Source organism: Loxodonta africana, chromosome 9 (genome assembly GCF_030014295.1).
Source record: "Loxodonta africana isolate mLoxAfr1 chromosome 9, mLoxAfr1.hap2, whole genome shotgun sequence".
Classification (NCBI taxonomy): Eukaryota; Metazoa; Chordata; class Mammalia; order Proboscidea; family Elephantidae; genus Loxodonta; species Loxodonta africana.
Genome location: NC_087350.1, coordinates 50,451,949 through 50,476,518, shown reverse-complemented (window position 1 = coordinate 50,476,518; position 24,570 = coordinate 50,451,949). Strand labels below are relative to the sequence as shown.

At 38.6% G+C, this 24,570-nt stretch overlaps 1 protein-coding gene across 3 annotated transcripts in view; it reads right to left on the bottom strand.

Moving 5' to 3' along the window:
• Positions 1-24,570, bottom strand: part of SCAI (suppressor of cancer cell invasion) — a 187,550-nt gene that overhangs the window by 43,815 nt on the left and 119,165 nt on the right. For all 3 annotated transcript variants that reach the window (XR_010323020.1, XM_064291433.1, XM_064291434.1), the window contains 5 exons: positions 22,964-23,065; positions 22,612-22,713; positions 21,831-21,909; positions 19,613-19,712; positions 18,062-18,143 (listed from right to left, as the gene is read on the bottom strand). Coding sequence is in view for 2 of the 3 variants with exons in the window: in XM_064291433.1 (XP_064147503.1) it covers positions 18,062-18,143; positions 19,613-19,712; positions 21,831-21,909; positions 22,612-22,713; positions 22,964-23,065 (465 nt within the window). In the remaining variant the exon portion in view is untranslated. The remainder of the gene's footprint in view (positions 1-18,061; positions 18,144-19,612; positions 19,713-21,830; positions 21,910-22,611; positions 22,714-22,963; positions 23,066-24,570) is intronic.

Below are 24,570 nucleotides of genomic sequence, written 5' to 3'. Positions count from 1 at the left end.
TGCAATGATAGTCAAAACAACCTGGTACTGGTACAACACAGACACAGACCAAAGGAAAAGAATTGAGAATCCAGAAAGAAATTCACCCACTTATAAGCAACTGATATTTGACAAAGGCCCAAAGTCCATTAAATGGGGAAAAGACAGTCTCTGGAAAAAAAATGGTGCTAGCATAAATGTATATCCATCTACAAAAAAATGAAACAAGACCCACACCTCACACCACACACAGAAACTAACTCAAAATGGATTAAAGACCTGAATATAAAATCTAAAATGATAAAGATCATGAAAGAAAAGCTAGGGACAATACTAGGAACCCTAATACATGGCATAAACAGTATACAAAATATTACTAACAATGCACAAGCACCAGAAGAGAAACTAGACAATTGGGAGCTCCAAAAAGTCAAACACTTGTGCTCATTCAAAACCTTCATCAAATGAGTAAAAAGACCACCTATAGACTAGGAAAAAAATTTTGGCTCCAACAAATCCAATCAGCATCCAATCTCTAAAATCTACAAGATACTGCAAAACCTCAACAACAAAAAGACAAATAACCCAATTAAGAAGTGGGCAAAGGATACAAACAGGCACTTCACCTAAAAAGAAATTCATGCGGCTAACAGATACACGAGGAAATGCTTATGATCTTTAGCCATTAAAAAGAGAAACGCAAATCCATGTCACCCCAACAAGGCTAGCACTAATCCAAGAAACACAAAATAACAGATGTTGGTGAGGTCGTGGAGAGACTGGAACACTTATACACTGCTGTTGTGAATGTAAATGGAAAAACAACTTTGGAAATCAATCTGGTGCTTCCTTAAAAAGCTGGAAATAGAGGCGGGGCCAAGATGGCTGACTAGTTAGACGCTACCTCGGATCCCTCTTGCAACACTCGGAGAAAAAAGTGAATCGATCACATACATGACAATCTATGAACCCTGACCATCAAACACAGATCTAAAGAGTAGACCTGAGTGACAGAGACAGAACGAACAACCACGGGGAAGCAACGACTGCTTTCGGAGCCTGGAGCCAGCGTCCCAGTAAGAAAACCTTGATACCAGGCTTTGGACTGGGCACAGGGAGCTGAGCACAGCATCCGGAGACGGCGCAAACACAGGACGCAGCCCTAGCCCCCAGGAGCGACCTCGGGGGAAGCCCAGCCAGTGCACGCAGGCAGCGCAGCAACCCGCCTGACAGGAGGAGAAGTCACCGGGAGGCAGCGACTGATTTTGGAGCCTGGAGTGCAGCATCCCAGCCGGGAAACCTTGGCACTGGGCTTTGGACTGGGAGCAGAGGAACTGACCACGGCTTCTGAGACAGCACAAGCACAGGACGTGGGCCTGACCCTCGGGGGCAATCTCGACCCAGCCAACGCACACAGGCTACACACCCCTCGGGAACCTCAGATAAAACATTCATCACCAAACAACATAAGTAACTTTGTCTATATTCCGGGGTGCTCCTCTCTCCTATTTATCTGGTCCCTCCCCTCCCCTTCCCAGGCGGCTTCCTTAACATTGGAATTTTAGGAGCCAGACAGTGAAGTGCGCTGCAGTTTTTCTTTCTTTTTTAGTCTTTTCCTAATCCATTCTCCTGGCCTGAGAGAAGCAGCTACAAAAAACCCAGGGACCAAAAATCCTTCCCTAATTGGACTAAAAATACAGAACCAGCTCCAGACAAGCATATGAGATCCACACTCTTGGGCTTTCATCCCTATAGGGAACAAGGTGGCTATTATAATGCAAAGGTAATGCTGATAGGGATCTGACTGTAATTGTTTTAGCGAATTACTGGAAAGACAAGTTTCCCAGGTCTGATATCTCTGCGTATTCAACAGAGCCCTCACTGACCCACAACGGGGAACTAAGGGCTGAAGCTCCCCCCAGACCACCTAGCCTCCTGCCTTAGGGGTCTAATGAGGGTGACACCCACCAATCTGTAGAGGTACTTGCATTGGGGGCCTAAGGTACAGCTGCAGAGCCCACCCACCAAAGTGCTTTAGGAATAGAGACACACCTACCTCAATGGCACTTGGGCGAAGCCTGTCAGCATCCTGCCCCCCCTGGAGTGTGAACCCCTCCTGCTACTAGAATCTGGTGCACACAACTATCACCACTACTCCTCTAGATGGATAGGTGACAGCTTGCACCACACACTTGATGACCCAAAATCAGATTCTACTCAAGAATAGTGAACGGACTCTTTGGCTTATGTATCTGGTAACAGCCCAAACCACCTGGTAATCGGACATAAGTGATTCAAGGTCTACAACAAACAAGACAGCGCAATCTTGTAGCCCATCTACATATATTGAAAGAAAACAAGACAAGACTCAGTGAGCAAATATAAAATAAATCACTACAATATCTTATAGATGGCTCAGAGACAGCAGTTGATTTCAAACCACATAAAGAAGCTGACCATGATTTCTTCTACAACTCCCCAAACTAAAGAATCAAAATCTTTCCCAAATGAAGATACAATCCTGGAATTGCCAGATGCAGAATATAAAAAACTAATTTACAGAACGCTTCAAGACATCAGAGATGACCTCAGAAATGAAAAAGGGCAACCTACAGAAAAAACCAAGGAACACATTGATAAAGCAGTTGAAGAAATCAAAAAGATTATTCAAGAACATAGAGGAAAAATTAATAAGATGCAAGAATCCACAGAGAGACAGCATTCAAAAATCCAAAAGATTAACAGTAAAATTACAGAATTAGACAACACAATAGCAAGTCAGAGGTGCAGACTCGAGCAATTGGATTGCACAGTGGGGGACCTGGAGGACAAGGGAGTTGACACTAATACAGCTGGAAAAAAAATCAAATGAAAGAATTAAAAAAAATGAAAAAACCCTAAGAATCATGTGGGACTCTATCAAGAAGAATAACTTGTGTGTGATTGGAGTCTCAGAACAGGGAGGGATGACAGAAAATACAGAGAGAATAGTTGAAGATCTGTTGGCAGAAAACTTCCCTGACATCATGAAAGATGAAAGGATATCTATCCAAGATGCTCATCGAACCCCATATAAGATTGATCCGAAAAGAAAATCACCAAGTATTATTATCATGAAACTTGCCAAAACCAAAGATAAAGAGAAAATTTTAAAAGCAGCCAGGGATAAAAGAAAGGTTTCCTACAAAGGAAAATAAGTAAGAATAAGTCCAGACTACTCAGCAGAAACCATGCAGTCAAGAAGGCAACGGGATGACAGATATAGAGCACTGAAGGAGAAAAACTGCCAGCCAAGGATCATATATCCAGCAAAACTCTCTCTCGAATATGAAGGTGAAATTAAAACACAGATAAACACAAGCTTACAGAATTTGCAAAAACCAAACCAAAGATACAAGAAATACTAAAGGAAATTGATTGGTCAGAAAATCAATAATATCAGCTACCAGCACAAGACAAGGTCACAGAACAGAACATCCTGATATCAACTCAAATAGGGAAATCACAAAAACAAATTAAGATTAATTTTAAAAAGAAAAAAATGCTCAAAACAGTGAATCATTGATGTCAATATGTAAAAGATCACAATAATCAAAAAGAGGGACTAAATACGGGAGGCATAGAACTGCCATACAGAGAGGGAAACAAGGCAATATAGGACAATACGAGTTAGGTTTTTACTTAGAAAAATAGGGGTAAATATTAAGGTAACCACAAAGAGGTATAACAACTCCATAACTCAAAATAAAAACCAACTCAGCAAACATAAATTCAACTGCTATGAAAATGAGGAACACCCAATTTACAATGAAAAAGTCTCAGCACAAAAAAGTGGAAAAATGAAATTGCCAGCAACACACACAAAAAAGCATCAAAATGACAGCACTAAAACCATACTTATCTATAATTATGCTGAATGTAAAGGGACTAAATGCACCAATAAAGAGAGAGTCTCGGACTGGATAAAGAAACACGATCCGTCTACATGCTGCCTACAAGAGACACACCTTAGAATTAGAGACACAAACTAAAACTCAAAGGATGGAAAAAAATATATCAAGCAAACAACAGGCAAAAAAGAGCAGGAGCAGCAATATTAATTTCTGACAAAATACACTTTAAAGTTAAATCCACCACAAAGGATAAAGAAGAACACTACATAATGATTAAAGGGACAATAGACCAGGGCGATATAACCATATTAAATATTTATGCACCCAATGACAGGGCTGCAAGATACATAAAACAAACTTTAACAGAACTGAAAAGTGAGATAGACACCTCCACAATTATAGTAGGAGACTTCAACACACCACTTTCGGAGAAGGACAGCACTTCCAGTAAGAAGCTCAATAAAGACACGGAAGAACTAATTGCTACAATCAACCAACTTGACCTCATAGACTTATACAGAACACTCCACCCAACAGCTGCAAAGTATACTTTTTCTTCTAGCACACATGGAACATTCTCTAGAATAGACCACATATTAGGTCATAAAACAAACCTCTGCAGAATCCAAAACATTGAAATATTAAGAAAACAAATAATAAAAATTAGAGCTGAACTAAATGAATTAGAGAACGGAAAAACAATTGAAAGAATTAACAAAGCCAAAAGCTAGTTGTCTGTAAAAAATAACAAAATTAATAAAACCATTGCCCAGACTGACTAAAGAAATACAGCAAAGGAAACAAATAACCCGAGTAAGAAACAAGATGAGCCACATCACAACAGACCCAACTAAAATTAAAAGAATCATATCAGATTATTACAAAAAATTGTACTCTAACAAATTTGAAAACCTAGAAGAAATGGATGAATTCCTAGAAAACACTACCTACCTAAACTAACACAATCAGAAGTAGAACAACTAAATGGACTCATAACAAAAAAAGAGATTGAAATGGTAATCAAAAAAGTCCTGGCCTGGACAGCTTCACTGCAGAGTTCTACCAAATCTTCAGAGAAGAGTTAACACCACTACTACTAAAGGTATTTCAAAGCATAGAAAATGATGGAATACTACCTAACTCATTCTATGAAGCCACCATATCACTGATACCAAAACCAGGTAAAGACACCAAAAAAAAAAAAAGAAAATTACAGACCTATATCCCTCATGAACATAGATGCAAAAATCCTCAACAAAATTCTAGCCAATTGAATTCAACAAAATATCAAAAAAATAGTCCACCACGACCAAATGGGATTTATGCCAGGTATGCAAGGCTGGTTTAATATTAGAAAAACCATTAATGTAATCTACCATATAAATAAAACAAAAGACAAAAACCACATGATCTTATCAATAGATGCAGAAAAGGCATTTGACAAAGTCCAACACCCATTCATGATAAAAACTCTCAGCAAAATAGGAATTGAAGGAAAATTCCTCAACATAATAAAGGGCATCTATACAAAGCCAACAGCCAACATCGCCCTAAATGGAGAGAGCCTGAAAGCATTCCCCTTGAGAACGGGAACCAGACAAGGATGCCCTTTATCACCGCTCTTATTTAACATTCTCCTAGAGGTCCTAGCCAGAGCAATTAGGCTAGACAAAGAAATAAAGGGCATCTGGATTGGCAAGGAGGAAGTAAAATTACATCCATTTCCAGATGACATGATCTTATACACAGAAAACCCTAAGGAATCCTCCAGAAAACTACTAAAACTAATAGAAGAGTTTGGCAGAGTCTCAGGTTATAAGATAAACATACAAAAATCACTTGGATTCCTCTACATCAACAAAAAGAACATCGAAGAGGAAATCACCAAATCAATACCATTCACAGTAGCCCCCAAGAACATAAAATACTTAGGAATAAACCTTACCAAACATGTGAAAGACCTATACAAAGAAAACTACAAAGTACTAGTGCAAGAAACTAAAAAGTACCTACATAAGTGTAAAAACATACCTTGCTCATGCATAGGAAGCCTTAACATAGTAAAAATATCTATTCTACCAAAAGCCATCTATACATACAATGCACTTCTGATCCAAATTTCAATGACATTTTTTAATGTGATGGGGAAACAAATCACCAACTTCATATGGAAGGGAAAGAAGCCACGGATAAGTAAAGTATTACTGAAAAAGAAGAAGAAATTGGGAGGCCTCACTCTACCTGATTTTAGAACCTATTATACAGCCACAGTAGTCAAAACAGCCTGGTACTGGTACAACGACAGGCACATAGACCAATGGAACAGAATTGAGAACCCAGATATAAATCCATCCACATATGAGCAGCTGATATTTGACAAAGGCCCAGTGGCAGTTAATTGGGGAGAAGACAGTCTTTTTAACAAACGGTGCTGGCATAACTGGATATGCATTTGCAAAAAAATGAAACAGGACCCATACCTCACACCACACACAAAAACTAATTCCAAGTGGATCAAAGACCTAAACATAAAGACTAAAACGATAAAGATCATGGAAGAAAACATAGGGACAACCTTAGGAGCCCTAATACAAGGCATAAATAGAATACAAAACATTACCAAAAATGCCAAAGAGAAACCAGATAACTGGGAGCTCCTAAAAATCAAACACCTATGCTCATCTAAAGACTTCACCAAAAGAGTAAAAAGACCACCTACAGACTGGGAAAGAATTTTCAGCTATGACATCTCCGACCAGCGCCTGATCTCTAAAATCTATGATTCTGTTAAAACTCAACCACAAAAAGACAAACAACTCAATCAAAAAGTGGGCAAAGGATATGAACACGCACTTCATTATAGAAGATATTCAGGCAGCTAACAGATACATGAGAAAATGCTCTCGATCATTAGCCATTAGAGAAATGCAAATTAAAACTACGATGAGATTCCATCTCACTCCAACAAGGCTGGCATTAATCCAAAACACACAAAATAATAAATGTTGGAGAGGCTGCGGAGAGATTGCAACTCTTATACACTGCTGGTGGGAATGTAAAATGGTACAACCACTTTGGAAATCTATCTGGCATTTTCTTCAAAAGTTAGAAACAGAACTACCATACAACCCAGAAATCCCACTCCTCGGAATATACCCTAGAGAAATAAGAGCCTTTATACCAACAGATATATGCAAACCCATGTTTATTGCAGCTCTATTTACAATAGCAAAAAGTTGGAAGCAACCAAGGTGTCCATCAACGGATGAATAGTTAAACTATGGTATATTCACACATAAGAATACTACACATCGATAAAGGACAGTGACGAACCTGTGAAACATTTCATAACACGGAGGAACCTGGAAGGCATTATGCTGAGTGAAATTAGTCAGAGGCAAAAGGACAAATATTATACAAGATGACTATTATAAGATCTTGAGAAATAGTATAAACTGAGAAGAACACATACTTTTGTGGTTACGAGGCGGGGACGGAGGGAGGGTGGGAGAGGGCTATGTAATGATTAGTTAGTAGATAAGAGCTACTTTAGGTGAAGGGAAGGACAAATACTCAATACACGCAAGGTCAGCTCAACCTGACTGGACCAAAAGCAAAGAAGTTTCCGGGATAAAATGAATGCTTCAAAGGTCAGCGGAACAAGGGCGGGGGTTTGGGGACTACGGCTTAAGGGGACTTCTAAGTCAATTGGCAAAATAATTCTATTATGAAAACGTTCTGCATCCCACTTTGAAATGTGGCGTCTGGGGTCTTAAATGCTAACAAGCGGACATCTAAGATGCATCAATTGGTCTCAACCCACCTGGATCAAAGGAGAATGAAGAACACCAAGATCACACGATAACTATGAGCCCGAGAGACAGAAAGGGCCACATGAACTAGAGACTTACATCATTCTGAGACCAGAAGAACTAGATGGTGCTCGACCACAACTGATGACTGCCCTGACAGGAAGCACAACAGAGAACCCCTGAGGAAGCAGGACAACAGTGGGATGCAAACTCCAAATTCTCATAAAAAGACCAGACTTAATGGTCTGACTGAGACTAGAAGAATCCCGGCGGTCATGGCCCCCAAACCTTCTGTTGGCCCAGGACAGGAACCATTCCCGAAGACAACTCATCAGACATGGAAGGGACTGGACAATGGGTTAGAGAGAGATGCTGATGAAGAGTGAGCTACTTGTATCAGGTGGACACTTGAGACTGTGTTGGCATCTGCTGTCTGGAGGGGAGATAGGAGGGTAGAGAGGGTTAGAAACTGGATAAATCGTCACGAAAGGAAAGACTGGAAAGAGGGAGCGGGCTGACACATTAGGGGGAGAGTCAGTGGGAGCATGGAGTAAGGTGTAAATAAGCTTATATGTGACAGACTGACTTGATTTGTAAACTTACACTTAAAGCACAATGAAAATTATTTAAAAAAAAAAAAGCTGGAAATATAACTACCATATGATGCAATAATCCCACTCCTTGGAATATGGCCTAGAGAAATAAGAGCCCTCACATGAATAGATACATGCATACCCATGTTCCTTGCAGTACTGTTCAAAATAGCAAAAAGGTGGAAAAAATCTAAATGCCCATCAACGGGGCGAATGGATAAACAAAGTATATTCACACAATGGACTACTACGCAACGATAAAAAGGATGAATCTATGAAATATCTCATAAATATGGAAGAATCTGGAAAGCATTATGCTAAGTGAAATTAGTTGCAAAGGACAAATATTGTATGAAGGCCACTATTATAAGAACTCAAGAAAAACAGAAGAAAACATTCTTTGATGATTACAAGGGTAGGGGAAGAGTATTCACTAATTAGACAGTAGAGAAGAATTATTTTCAGGTGAAGGCAAAGATAACACACAATACAGGAGACATTAGCACAACTGGGCTAAACCAAAAGCAAAGATGTTTCCTAAATACAACCAAACACTACAACGGACAGAGTAGCAGGGGTAGGGTTCTGGGTACCATGGTTTCTGTAGACACCTAGGTTAGCTGGCATAACAAACTTCCTTAACAAAATGTTCTGCAACCAATTTCAGTGAGTGGTGTCTGGGGTCTTAAAAGCTAGCAAGTAGCCACCTGTTGTTGTTGTTGTTGTTTGGTGCCGTGGAGTCGGTTCCGACTCATAGCGGCCCTATGCACAACAGAACGAAACACTACTCGGTCCTGCGCCAACCTTAAAATTGTTGTTATGCTTGAGCCCATTGTTGTAGCCACTGTGTCAATCCACCTCGTTGAGGGTATTCCTCTTTTCTGCTGACCCCGTACTCTGGCAAGCGTGATGTCCTTCTCCAGGGACTCATCCCTCCTGACAACATGTCCAAAGTATGTAAGAAGCAGTCTCGCCATCCTTGCCCCTAAGGAGCATTTTGGCCACACTTCTTCTAAGACAGATTTGTTCGAGCTTCTGACAGTCCACGGTATAGACGTCAACTCTTCTTCGGTCTTTCTTACTCATTGTCCAGCTTTCACATGCATATGATGTGATTGAAAATACCATGGCTTGGGTCAGGTGCACCTTAGTCTTCAGGGTGACATCTTTGCTCTTCAACACTTTGAAGAGGTCCTTTGCAGCAAATTTGCCCAATGCAATGTGTCTTTTGATTTCTTGACTGCTGCTTCCATGGCTGTTGATTGTGGATCCAAGTAAAATGAAATCCTTGATAACTTCAATCTTTTCTCCGTTCATCATGATGTTGCTCATTGGTACAGAGTTGTGAGGATTTTTGCTTTCTTTATGTTGAGGTGTAATCCATACTGAAGGCTGTGGTCTTTGATCTTCATTAGTAAGTGCTTCAAGTCCTCTTCACTTTCAGCAAACAAGGTTGTGTCATCTGCATAACACAGGTTGTAAATGAGTCTTCCTCCAATCCTGATACCCTGTTCTTCTTCATATAGTCCAGCCTCTCGTATTATTTGTTCAGTGTACAGATTAAATAGGTATGGTGAAAGAATACAACCCTGACGCACACCTTTCCTGACTTTAAACCAATCAGTATCCCCTTGTTCTGTCCGAACAACTGCCTCTTGATCTATGTAAAGGTTCCTCATGAGCACAATTAAGTGTTCTGGAATTCCCATTCTTTGTAGTGTTACCTAGAGTTGGTTATGATCCACACAGTCGAATGCCTTTGCATAGTCAATAACACACAGGTAAACGTCCTTCTGGTATTCTCTGCTTTCAGCCAGGATCCATCTGACATCAGCAATGATATCCCTGGTTCCACATCCTCTTCTGAAACCGGCTGGAATTTCTGGCAGTCCCCCTTCAATAAATTGCTGCAGCAATTTTTGAATGATCTTCAGCAAAATTTTGCTTGCGTGTGATATTAATGATATTGTTGTATAATTTCCACATTCGGTTGGATCACTTTTCTTGGGAATAGGCATAAATATGGATCTCTTCCAGTCAGTTGGCCAGGAAGCTGCCTTCCATATTTCTTGGCATAGACGAGTGAGCACCTTCAGCGCTGCATCTGTTTGTTGAAACATCTCAACTGATGTTCCATCAGTTCCTGGAGCCTTGTTTTTTGCCAGTGCCTTCTTTTCAGAGCAGCGTGGACTTCTTCCTTCAGTACCATCGGTTCCTGATCATATGCCATCTCTTGAAATGGTTGAATATCGACTAATTCTTTTTGGTATAATGACTCTGTGTACTCCTTACATTTTCTTTTGATGCTTCCTGCGTCATTTAATATTTTCCCCATGGAATCCTTCAGTATTGCAACTGGAGGCTTGAATTTTTTCCTCAGTTCTTTCAGTTTGAGAAACGCCGAGCGTGTTCTTCCGTTTTGGTTTTCCATGTCCAGCTCTTTGCACATGTCATTATAATAGTTTACTTTGTCTTCTTGAGAGGCCCATTGAAATCTTCTGTTCAGTTCTTTTACTTTATCAATTCTTCCTTTTGCTGTAGCTGCTCAACGCTCAAGAGTAAGTTTCAGAGTCTCCTCAGACATCCATCTTGGTCTTTTCTTTCTTTCCTGCTTTTCAGTGACCTCTTGCTTTCTTCATGGATGATGTCCTTGATATCATTCCACAACTCATCTGGTCTTCGGTCACTAGTGTTCAATGTGTCAAATCTATTCTTCAGACGGTCTCTAAATTCAGGTGGGATATACTCAAGGTCGTATTTTGGCTCTCGTGGACCTGCTCTGATTTTCTTCAGTTTCAGCTTGAACTTGCATATGAGCAATTGATGGTCTGTTCCACAGTTGGCCCCTGGCCTTGTTCTGACTGATGATATTGAGCTTTTCCATCGTCTCTTTCCACAGATGTAGTCAATTTGATTTCTGTGTGTTCCATCTGGCGAGGTCCATGTGTACAGTCGCCGTTCATGTTGGTGAAAGAAGGTATTTGCAATGAAGAAGTCGTTGGTCTTGCAAAATTCTACATCACTCGATTTTCAGCATTGTTTCTATCACCAAGGCCATATTTTCCAACTACTGATCCTTCTTTATTTCCAACTTTCGCGTTCCAATCGCCAGTAATTATCAATGCAGCTTGATTACATGTTTGATCAATTTCAGAATGCGGCAGCTGATAAAAATCATCTATTTCTTCATCCTTGGCCCTAGTGGTTTTTGTGTAAATTTGAATAATAGTCGTATTAACTGGTCTTCCTTGTAGGCGTATGGATATTCTCCTATCACTAACAGCGTTGTACTGCAGGATAGATCTTGGAAGGTTCTTTTTGACTATGAATGCAACACCATTCCTCTTTGAGCTGTCATTCCCAGCATAGCAGACTATATGATTGTCTGATTCAAAATGGTCAATACCAGTCCATTTCAGGTCACTAATGCCTAGGATATCGATGTTTATGCATTCCATTTCATTTTTGACGATTTCCAATTTTCCTAGATTTATACTTCGTACATTCCAGGTTCCGATTATTAATGGATGTTTGCAGCTGTTTCTTCTCATTTTCAGTCATGCCACATCAGCAAATGAAGGTCCCGAAAGCTTTACTCCATCCACGTCATTAAGGTCAACTCTAGTTTGAGGAGGCAGATCTTCCCCAGTCATCTTCTGAGTGCCTTCCAACCTGGGGGGCTCATCTTCCAGCACTGTATCAGACAATGTTCCGCTGCTATTCATAAGGCTTTCACTGGCTAACGCTTTTCAGAAATAGACTGCCGGGTCCTTCTTCCTAGTCTGTCTTAGTGTGGAAGCTCAGCTGAAATCTGTCCTCCTTGGGTGACCCTGCTGGTATCTGAATGCCGGTGGCATAGCTTCCAGCATCACAGCAACACACAAGTCCCCACAGTATGACAAACTGACAGACATGTGGGGGAGCAGCCATCTTAAGATGCATCAGTTGGTCTCAACCCACCTGGAGCAAAGGAGAATGAAGAACACCAAAGACAAAAAGAAAACATATACCCAAGAGACAGAAAGGGCCACAAAAACCAGAGTTTCATCTGCCCAAGACCAGAAGAACTAGATGGTGCCCAGCTACCACCAGTGACTGCCCTGACAGGGAACACAACAGAGAGTCCCTGATGGAGCAAGAGAAAAGTGGGGTGTAGAACTCAAATTCTAGTAAAAAGACCAGACTTAATGGACTGACTGAGACTGGAGGGACCCCAGAGGACATGGTCCCCGTGGACTCTTTGTTAGCCGAAAACTATAACCATTTCCGAAGCCAACTCTACGAAGATTAGACTAGACTATCATTATATAAGACATATAATGATACTGGTGAGGAGTGTACTTCTTAGTTCAAGTAGACACATGAGATTAAGTGGGCAGCTCCCGTCCGGGGGTGAGATGAGAAGGCAGAGGGGACAGGAGGTAGTTGAATGGACACAGAAAATACAGGGTGGAAAGGAGTGTGCTATCACATAATAGGGAGGGCAATTAGGGTCACATAAAAATGTGTGGAAGTTTTTGTATGAGAGGCTGACTTGAATGGTAAACTTTTACTTAAAGCAGTATATACATATATACATACATATACACACACACATATATACATATATATACGTCTGAGACCTAGCCCAGGCAAAGCGACTCGGAACTGCTGGAGGTAGGGCCTGGGAACCAGCAGTTTTAAAAAGTGCTTGGAATGTTTCTGATACACAGAAAGAGTTGAGAACTATAGCTTTAAACTATATGTATGAGCTACTTTCTTAAAAAAATATATATGATTAAATATGTATGAAACATTTATTTTTTTAATTGTACTTTATGTGAAAATTTACAAGTCAGTCTCTCATACAAAAATTTGTATATACCTTGCTATGTTCTCCTAGCTGCTCTTCTTCTAATGAGACAGCACATCCCTACTCTCCACCCTGTATTCTCTGTGTCCTTTCAGCCAGCTTCTGTTCCCCTCTGTCTTCTCATCTCCCCTCCAGACAGAAGCTGCCCACATAGTCTCATGTGTCTACTTCAGCCAAGAAGCCCACTCCTCACCAGTATCATCATCTATCTTATAGTCCAATCCAATCCCTGTCTGAAGAGTTGGCTTTGGGAATAGTTCCAGTCTTGGTCTAACAAAAGGTCTGGAGACCATGACCTCCAAGGTCTTTCTAGTCTCAGTCAGACCATTAAGTCTGGTCTTTTTATGAGAATTTGAGGTCTGCATCCCACTGCTTACCTCCTCTGTCAGGGAATTCCTATTGTGTTCCCTGTCAGGGCAGTCATCGGTTGTGGCTAGGCACCATCTAGTTCTTCTGGTCTCAGGCTGATGTAGTCTCTGGTTTATCTCACCCTTTCTGTCTCTTGGGCTGGTAATTACCGTGTTTCCTTGGTGTTCTTCATTCTCCTTTGCTCCAGGTGAGTTGAGACAAATGTATGTATCTTAGATGGACGCCTGCTAGCAATTAAGACCCCAGAGGCCACTCTCCAAAGTGGGATGCAGAATGTTTTCTTAATAGATTTTATTATGCCAATTGACCTAGATGTTCCCTGAAACCATGGTCCTCAGACTCCTGCCCCTGCTACGCTGGCCTTCAAAGCGTTCGGTTTATTCAGGAAATTTTTTTGCTTTTGGTTTAGTCCAGTTGTGCTGACCTCTCCTGTATTGTATGTTGTCTTTCTCTTCACCTGAAATAGCTCTTGTCTACTATGTAATTAGTGAATACCCCTTTCCCTCCCTCCCTCCCGACCCTCATAACCATCAAAGAATATTTTCTTCTCTGTTGAGCTATTTAAGTTCTTATAACAGTGGTCTCACACAATATTTGTCCTTTTGCAACTGATTGTTTCTCTCAGCATAATGCTTTCCAGATTCCTCCACGTTATAAGATGTTTCAAGGATTCATTACTGTTCTTTATCAATAAGTAGTATTCCGTGGTGTGAATATACAATAATTTATTTATCCATTCATCTGCTGATGGGTACCTTGGTTGCTTCCATCTTTTTGCTATTGTAAACACTGCTGCAATGAACATGGATGTGCACTGATCTGTTCATGTGAAGGCTCTAATTTCTCTAGGCTATATTCCAAGGAGTGGGACCACTGGATTGTATGGTATTTCTACTTTTAGCTTCTTAAGGAAGCGCCAAACTGATCTCCAAAGTGGTTGCACCATTTTACATTTCTACCAGCAGAGTATATGTGTTCCAGTCTCTCCACAACCTCTCCAACATTTATTATTTTGTATTTTTTGGAGTAATGCCAGCCTTGTTGGAGTGAGATGGTATCTCATTGTAGTTTTGATTTGCATTTCTCTAATGGCTAATGATTGTGAGCATTTCCTCATGTATCTGTTAGCTGCCTGAATGTCTTCTTTGGTGAAGTGCCTGTTCATGTCATTTGCCCATTTTTTAATTGGGTTGTCTTTTTGTTATTGAGGTAGATTTTAGAGATCAGGCACTGATCAGAAATGTCATAGCTAAAAACTTTTCCCAGTCTGTAGGTAATCTTCTTATTCTCTTGGTGAAGTCTTTGGATGGGCATAGGTGTTCCATTTTTAGGAGCTCCCAGTTATCTAGTTTCTCTTCTGGTGTTTGTGCATTGTTAATAATGTTTACTCCATATTAGGACTCCTAGCATTGTACATATTTTTTCTTCCACGATCTTTATCATTTTAGATTGTATATTTAGGTCTTTGATCTATTTTGAGTTCGTTTTTGTGCATGGTGTGAGGTATGGGTGTTGTTTCATTTTTTTGCAGATGGATATCCAGTCATGCCAGCACCATTTGTTAAAGAGACTGTCTTTTCCCCATTTAACTGACTTCGGGCCTTTGTCAAGTATCAGCTGCTCACATGCAGATGGATTTATGTCTGGATTCTCAATTCTGTTCCATTAGCGTATGTATCTGTTGTACCAGTACCAGGCTGTTTTGACTACTGTGGAGGTAAAATATATTCTAAAACCAGGCAGTGTTAGGCCTCCCACTTTGTTATTCTTTTTTAGTAATGCTCTACTTATCCAGGGCCTCTTTCCCTTCCATATGAAGTTGGTGATTTGTTTCTCTATCTCATTAAAAAAGTCACTGGAATTTGGATTGGAATGGCATTGTATCTATAGGCTGCTTCAGGTAGAACAGAATTTTTATAATGTTGGGTCTTCCTATCCATGAGAAAGGTATGTTTTTCCACTTATATAAGTCTCTCTTGGTTTCTGGTAGCAGTGCCTTGTAGTTTTCTTTGTATAGGTCTTTTATGTCTCTGGATATATTTATTCCTATGTACTTTATCTTCTTGGGGGTTACTGTAAACGGTACTGATTTGGTGATTTCCTCTTTGACATTCTCTTTGCTGCTGTAGAGGAATCCAACTGATTTTTGTATGTTTATCTTGTATCCTGATTCTCTGAACTCTTCTATTAGTTTCAGTAGTTATTTTGATGATCCTTTGGGGTTTTCTGTGTATAAGATCATGTCATCTGCAAATAGAGATACTTTTATTTCTTCCTTACCAATATGGAGGCCCTTTATTTCTTTATCTAGCTGATTTGCTCTGGCTAGGACCTCCAGCACAATGGTGAACAAGAGTAGTGATAAAGGGCATCTTTGTCTGATTCCAGTTCTCAGCGGGAATGCTTTCAGACTCTCTCCGTTTAGGATGATGTTGGCTGTTGGCTTTGTATAAAAGCCCTTTATTATGTTGAGGAATTTTCCATCTATTCCTATTTTGCTGAGAGTTTTTATCATGAATGGGTGTTGGACTTTGTCAAATGCCTTTTCTGCATCAACTGATAAGATCATGTGGTTCTTGTCTTTTGTTTTATTTATATGATGGATTACACTGATTATTTTTCTAATGTTGAACCATCCTTAAATACCTGGTATGAATCCCACTTGGTCATGTGAATTATTTTTTTTGATATGTTGTTGAATTCTACTGGCTAGAATTTTGTTGAGGATTTTTGCATCTAAGTTTATGAGGGATATAGGTCTGGCATTTTCTTCGTTTGTGGTGTCCTTACCTGGTTTTGGTATCAAGGATATGCTGGCTTCAAAGAATGAGTCTGGGAGTATTCCACCCTTTTCTATGCTCTGAAATACCTTTAGTAGTAGTGGTGTTAACTCTTCTCTGAAAGGGTGGTAGGACTTTAAAGATTTATGTTTAAATGAAGAAACATTTTGGCAATATATACATGCTGAAAATATTCAAATATATATGAACCAGTCCCTCAGATCTTTTCCTTTTCAAGAAGAAACTTTCAAAATGGTAGGTTACGACTTCTTTACACATGCTTTATGGGAAAGGCAAATACTTATATGTTACCAAAGAACTGCATAATTGATTTAGATATATTAAATAATACTAATTTTTTAAAAGGACAAATTGGTCTATGCCATGCTTTAATTTGCCTTCTGTATATGGGTTCTTAATTTCTGAAGACCAGCATGTTCTGGGCAATTTAATTATTTAGAAGGGTGACACTGCATATGGCATCAAAAGCAACCAGGCGGCGGGTAGGGGGGGAACTTTCCACTTGACAACTGTCCTCGGCTTCAGAAATTTAGCTTTAAACCATTATGCATAATTGAGTAAACTCATTTCAAATCATGCATTTTTTTTTTTTTTTTAATCAGCATCCAATACTCATTTTACATCCAAGCAGCACTCTGGAAATAGCAGGTATATACAGTAAATGATATTCTTCAGATTATATAAGGTGGTATTCAACGATATGTAATTAATAGGAATAAACTGATTGCTAGTAATAAGATTTCAAGCAAACTTTCCTAGCAATTAAACTTGACAAAATGGGTATCAAGAAATATACTGAAAAATCTAGGATGGATTCGATGGTTTTAGAATTCAGAATTCAACCTTGAAAAGTGACACTAAAAATGAAAATTAAATGGAAAACAGACACTTGAGGTCAGCTCATTTGGCTCTCATTGTCATAGCTCTCCTGAAATAAAACTAACGTTTGCTTCTCCATCTAACTGCAAATATGAATGCTCATGACAGAAACAGTTGTAAATGGGAGATCTGTTTACCTAGCATTTTTCTGAAAATGTTATTCACTAATGAAATATTCCATGCAATTACAGAAGACTACAAAGATTCTGCTTGCATTTTTCTGTAAACTATCTATAGTTTCAATTCTAGTATTCAACTTTAAAGGTCTTTACTGATGCTCGCATTGTTTACAGAATCACTCAAAACCACTGCTTCAACAAAAAGTATGAAACAAAAAATTTTAAAGTTAGATCCCTGTCGTTTATTTCAGCATTCAGAGTCATCATAACTTAAAAAAAAAAAAAAAAAAAATTAAGTGCATCTAAAACCATACATCAGTATTCAAATACTGTAACTATGTAACATGGGATAGAAATTTTACTTAACTAAAAGGGCTCAGTGTATAGAGTAGGAAAAAATTTAAAAAATAGAAAATAAAATTTGCCCGTATGCTCCTATCTCTAAAAAAGAAAATTATTCTGGGTTATATAACAAAAATAGGCCTCCCACCAGAGATCTTGGAAATCTTGAATTTTTTTTTTTTTCCTGCAGGAGGATTAATTACTTTCCAATGAGTGTCCATTCATGCGTTTTCTTCTTGTTTCTATTCATAGCACCAGATCCTGACTAGCATGCACAACCTCAAAAGAAAAGAAAGACTAAATATAAACTGTAAAATGAAATAAAATAAAGCAAAACAAAAAGGCACACATTAAGGGTGGGTACCCTTAGGCTGGTGCCATACTGTATAAAGTGTGCAACAGCGTTCGTTCACAGAGCTTACCTTATAGGCAACACTATTGGATGAATCCACAATGATAAACAGGGGCTTCCTTGTGAAAGGATAGAGATCGCCAGGATGAAGGCTGGGAAAGCAACGACAACAATAACAATGAAGAACTGTTTCATTTTATTGGCTAAGTCTCAGAAATATTATTTCTCTGTTTGGTCTGCTCACAACTCCTTTTTATCATAGCACTATGAGAAAAACAATTACGCAAAGAATAAAAAAAGCCTGTATTTATTCGGATAGCCAATTAGTAGTTTTATTTAAGAAAAATAACCCTTAAATGTACCGATATTAACATGTATCATCTCCTGGCATATTGTTTATTCGTGTACATATTGTCACCTTCCAAACTAGAACGCAATATATCTCCAATAATTGATTAGTTTTTGCTATATAATAAAAAACCAAATCAAACCCGTTGCTGTCAAGTTGATTCCAACTCATAGATACATAATAGATACTCAATAAAATATCCGTTTAATAAACGAGTATCAGTCAAAAATCCTAATTTCCTATGATAGAATTTGAAATATTGCTGGAATTCCAATAAATGTAACTAATAGTCGTCCAAAGGAACCCTGGTGGGGCAGTGGTTAAGTGCTTGCCTGCTAACCAAGAGGTGAGCAATTCTAACCCACTAGCTGCTCTGTGGGAGAAAGATGTGGCAGTCAGCTCCCGTAAGGATTGTTGCTGTTAGGTGCCATTGAGTTGGTTCTGATTCATAGTGACACTATGTACAACAGAATGAAACACTGCCTGGTCCTGCACCATCCTCACAATTGTTGCCATGTTTGAGCCCATTGTTGCAGCAACTGTGTCAATTCATCTCCTGGAGGATATTCCTCTTTTTTGTTGACCCTCTACTTTACCAAGCATGATGCCTTTCTCTAGGGACTGGTCTCTCCTGACAACATCTCCAAAGTATGTGAGATGAAGTCTCGCCATCCTTGCTTCTACAGAGCATTCTAGCTGTACTTTTTTCAAGACAGATTTGTTCGTTCTTCTGGCAGTCCATGGTATATTCAATATTCTCCAACACCATAATTCAAATGCATCAATTCCTCTTTGGTCTTCCTTATTCATTGTCCAGCTTTCACGTGCATATAAGGCAACTGCAAACACCATGACTTGGGTCAGGCGCACCTTAGTCCTTAAGGTGACATCTTTGTTTTTCAACACTTTGAAGAAGTCTTTTGCAGATTTGCCCAATGCAATGTATCATTTGATTTCTTGGCTGCTGCTTCCGTGGGTGTTGAATATGGATCCAAGAAAAATGAAATCCTTGACAACATTGATCTTTTCTCCATTTATCATGCTGCTTATTGGTCCAGTTGTGAGGATTTTTGTTTTCTTTATGTTGAAACTCTATGGGGCAGTTCTACTCTGTCCTCCAGTGTCACTCTGTGTCGGGATTGACTCAACAGCAACAGGTTATAGTAGTCTGGGGGAACGTTTCTAGTACTAGAAAGAAGTCCCCATTTTACTTAATGTTTTAAAAAGAGATAGCTGTAACTTTTAGAATAGAGGAGACACCAGAATACATACCAGTGCATTTCCTTGTGAGACTGATTACGTTTGTGTATGGCATCTCCATTTATAATATCCCGGTTACTGTTAGTAAGTACACCTCCAAAATCATAAGGACCTATAAAAACAGAGGGAATGATCCTAGACTTTAATTGGAAAGTAATGTTGACCCGATGTTTAAATGTAAAAGTATTGTGTGACTATCTCATTGACAAAACATTCAAGTTACAAAAAATTTCATTATTTTAATTACTTTAAAATTTAACACTTTCATTTAAAGCAGTATTTAAATTATTTCAGTATGTTGCCTGCTTCGACATTTTTTAAAATATTATTTAATTATTCATCTATTCACCAAACACAATATAATGAAAAACAAAACAAGAATCTACTGCATCCTTTATTCTAGGTAATAAAAGGGATGGAGAATCTGAGATACTCAAAATGATCTTTACATTTCAAGCAAAACGGAAATCTCAGGTTTAACAAAATTATTTAAATAAGATTACTGCAGAATGAAATCTTACTGAATTACTTCTTTTTAAATTTTTTTAATTTATTTTGTTGTTGTTGCTGAGAATATGCACAGCAAAACATACACCAATTCAACTGCCTCTACATGTACCATTCAGCGACATTGATTACAATCTTAGAGTTGTGCAACCATTCTCGTCTTCCTCCTCTGGGTCATTTCTCCCACATTAACACAAGCTCACTGCCCCTCAAGATTCCTATCTAATCTTTCAAGTTGCTGCCGTGGATTTGATTCCATACAGATAGTTCTTAAAACAGCATAATGCTCAATGCCGACATTTTTCACTAATTAAGCTAAACAAACTATCATCTGTTTTTGAGGAGACTTCAGGGAATATTTTTGGTTGAAAGTGTAAAGATTATCTCAGGGCAATAGCTTCAGGGGTACATCCAATCTTAATGGCTCCAGGAAGTCGGGAGTTGATGGTACTCAATTATCTCTTAAATATAATCTTAAGTGAGTCACTAATTATAGTATTTAGGGAAATATTTGAAAAGAATTTGAAAACTGTTATTGACAAAAACTTAATTTTTAACAAAAGCACTGCCAAATTTCAGCATGTGAAAAGTCCATTATCATCACTATTGTATCGATCACTGCAGTTCTGGTTTTCAAGTTAACTTTTCCCTGCTGGTCATATTAGTTAGTTAAGCTCTTGTCTAAATGGAACAGCAACTGTGGGATGTCCAGAATAATCTCTCTCCAAGGACCAGTCAGTTCTTATCGCACTTTGAAAAAAAGTAAAACAAGAATAAGCTATGGCCCAGAATTAAGCTATGGCCCAGAAATCCTGATTCAACAGTGTTTCAAGAAAAAAAATATATGATTACTTATAAATAAAATTACTAACTTTATTATAAAAAAAACTCAAGCAGTTTAAGATTTAGCGTCACTCAATGTTACGTTATATTCTTTTCCTAGGAAAAAAAATCACTGCAATGAAAAGACTACAGAGATTTTTGTTTTGTTTTGTTTTGTTTTCATTTTAACATTTCAGGAAGATCTGTTGGTCATGCAAGGAAGATGACAGGGACATGCATTGTATAAAGGAATGCAAATTTCAACAAACAGATGAGGAGGAAAACGTTAAGAATGTTAAGAATTATTTTTTTCCCCAAAGATTTAATTGCCTTATTTACATACAAGTTACTCATATTCTGAGCAATTCTGGACTCATATATTCTGGACAGTTTTAAGTTTTTATTCTGAAACAGCATCCCAATATTCCACAGGTTGAATTCATAAAAACGATGTAAAGAAAAAAACAACAAAATCATGACAAAGACTTGAACTTTCATAGTTCTAAAAGCGCACTGATTTCTACAAAGACTTTCAGCCACACTGTAGCACTGACCAGATTCCCTAATATGCTCAGAAAAATTCAACAATGTGAAGTAGATACTCAGGCTTGGTTTTTAATCATCCTTTACAACTTCAAAACATAGAAGTCCTTATATAAATATGCTTTTGGAAAATTTGAAACTGAGGCATGCATTTAAGATATGAATTTTCTGATGATTTATAGGCTTTAAAACAGACTGGGGTCTCTACATGATTACTAATTCAACAAATAGATGAGATTTCAAAATTGGAAGCCTCTCTAGAAAGCTTGAGATGGTCTGTGGGCTACGGGCCATTGTCTTGTAGAAAATAAAGAGAATTCAAGCCCTGCTCAGGACAGGGAGCATTCCTTTATTGTACCTTCACTATCAGAACGACCTGTGGGGAAAACGCCAGTGGCTGACAGGTAAATCAGAAGCACGCTATTGGCAGGCAGCTCCTAAATCAAAGAAAATCACATACACAAAACAACAAACAGTAAAAACAACATAGCTTATTTCAATTTCATGACATTTTAAAGTTGAAGGGGGAAAAAACCCCTAATTTAACGTACTGTTGTCTCTTCTAAGAGAAGAGTCACTCAGTTTACCTATAATCTAAAACTATTACCAAAAGTTGAGAAGACATTTTCTGCTTCAAAAACTACATCACTTAGAGAATGTTCTCTGAAAACTTGAAATGAGAAGTAAAGATCCCAACCACAGGTCTAAAAGACAAATACCCCTCATGATTTTCTCTATATAATCTTTGGGGCGAATTCTCCTGTTTCCCAAGGTTCTTTGAGATGATCAAAATGTTCACACAGCTTCTTGAATATATGATATGCCTGGGCATGTGTGCTCCTATGTTTGAGTTCTGCAGTAACTGTTATACCTAAGGTACTTTGGTAATAAATACCTGGAGGAAGGAGAATGCTAATTAATCAATATTCCCATTAACTAACAGCGAGGAACACTCACAACATTAGGAGCAATTTCCATTTCAAAAACAGCTGTGTTTAGGGCAGTTATTCTAAAGGCAGATTTTCATTTTAATATTCTACCTAAATTCTTGACTCAAATATTCAAAGAGAAGAGTGCCTCACAGATTCCAGCTAGGGCACACTTTTGCCATATAGTAAAAAACACTGGATCACACATACCTTAAAAGATGCTGCTAAGAATGTGTATAGTTGGCTGAAGGTTGGTTTATAGAGCAGATACTTGTGGGGGTTTTCTCGTCTGGTAGGCTTGTCAGCTGATTCCTGTATTTACAGACAGAAGACAACATACATACAAGTCATATTTGACAGATGTCTTATCAGTGCCTATTTTCGCTATCCTCTATTAAATATCTTTCTCTTTACTCACTGTTATTTTTATGTTTATCTAGTTCTCCTGTTTCCCAAATCAAGAGAACTTTATTCGCACTTGCAGTATTAGGTGAATAATGGCTGCACAGGAACAGAAGCAGCAAGGCTATTACCAAAATTGCAGATGTAGGGAGAAGAATACCTGCATTCCTGGTTTATTCATCTGGGAAGCTAAATTCATTGGCTCCCTTTCCAGAGCTTGTAACATCCGGAACATGTCAACAGTTAGTTCACTGAATTTAACCTGCAAACACATAAACCTGGCCATTAATGCAACCCACAGAGCTTGAAGTCTTTCATCATGTTGTTACTCTTTTTTAAAAATTTTTATTGTGCTTTAAGTGAAAGTTTACAAAATAAGTCAGTCTCTCATACAAAAATTTATACACACCTTGCTATATGTTCCCAGTTACTCTCCCCCTAATGAAACAGCACACTCCTTCCCTCCACTCTCTCTTTTCGTGTCCATTTGGCCAGCTTCTGACTCCCTCCACCCTCCCGTCTCCCCTCCAATCATGTTATTACTGTTGACATTCAGATATACTTCATGACATTGGGTATTTTATTCTCCAACTATTTCACTGTGAAAATTTTCAAAGAACAGTTAAATTCTCTTCAAAATTTCACAAAGTAACAAAGAGGGGATTTTCTGACCATGTGGAACATTTTCTGAAATGTTAAGACTGCTCTTAAGTTCCACACGCTGATCACCAGTTAGTCCTATAACTTCTACACAAGGAAATACGAGAAGATCCCTTAGACTAGGTCTTGGAGAAAATGACCTAGTTCATCTGTCCTCTCCACTTTGTGTAAAATGAGGCATAAAAATAAGAGCACACACTCTAGGTATAACACTTTCTGCCACATGAGAGTTTAAAGGAACAAACTCTACACACAGGAGATTTATAGATACCTGTTTTAAACCAATAATAGCTACCCCTGTTAAATAAGGTTGTTTTCAGGCCACAAGAATACATCATACTTCTTTCTACTTCAAGCTTGTTGATCCTAACCTGGTATTTCATGCCCGACATCACTTGTACTTCTCTATTTCCTATTCCCTAACTTTCCCTTAGTTCTTTGGCTCCTTACTTTCTAGCCTTTTAATTCTCTTTCTCATACATTCTGCTCCGCAGATAGGTTTCTTACATCCCAAGCTGAACAATCAGGTTTAGTGACTGATATTTTCATATACCTACCTGCACAACAGGCCAAAAACATAGAAATCATCTTTGACATCTACTTCTCCCTTACTTGCATGTCAAACTCAATACCAAATGCTGTTGGTTGGAACTCCCATATATCTCTTGAAATTAACCTCATTAATCTATTAGCACCACACTGCTTTAATAGAAGATGTTATCATCCCTCATCAAGATTATTTCAACAAATTTCCTAAGTGCACTGCCACACCCATTCTGGCTCCAATCCGTTCTCTACAACTAAAACCAAAATGATATTTCCAAAATCCAGGTCTCATCACGTTCCTCTCCTGCATTAAGCCCTTTAATGGTTTTCCAGACAAGTTATTTAACATGAAAAAAAAAAAAAAAATTATTTATTTATTTTTACAAAGTGAAGCTGATATAGCCCTACCTACCTCTCATTGTTATGTGTTTCCCTTTGCTCTCTTGGTTCCTGTCAGTTTACCTTTCTTCTGATCTCTCATACTCACCATGACCCCATTCGTCCTCCAGCCCATGACACATGCTCTTCCCTCAGCCTGGCACACTCTGTTGTTTAGACCAT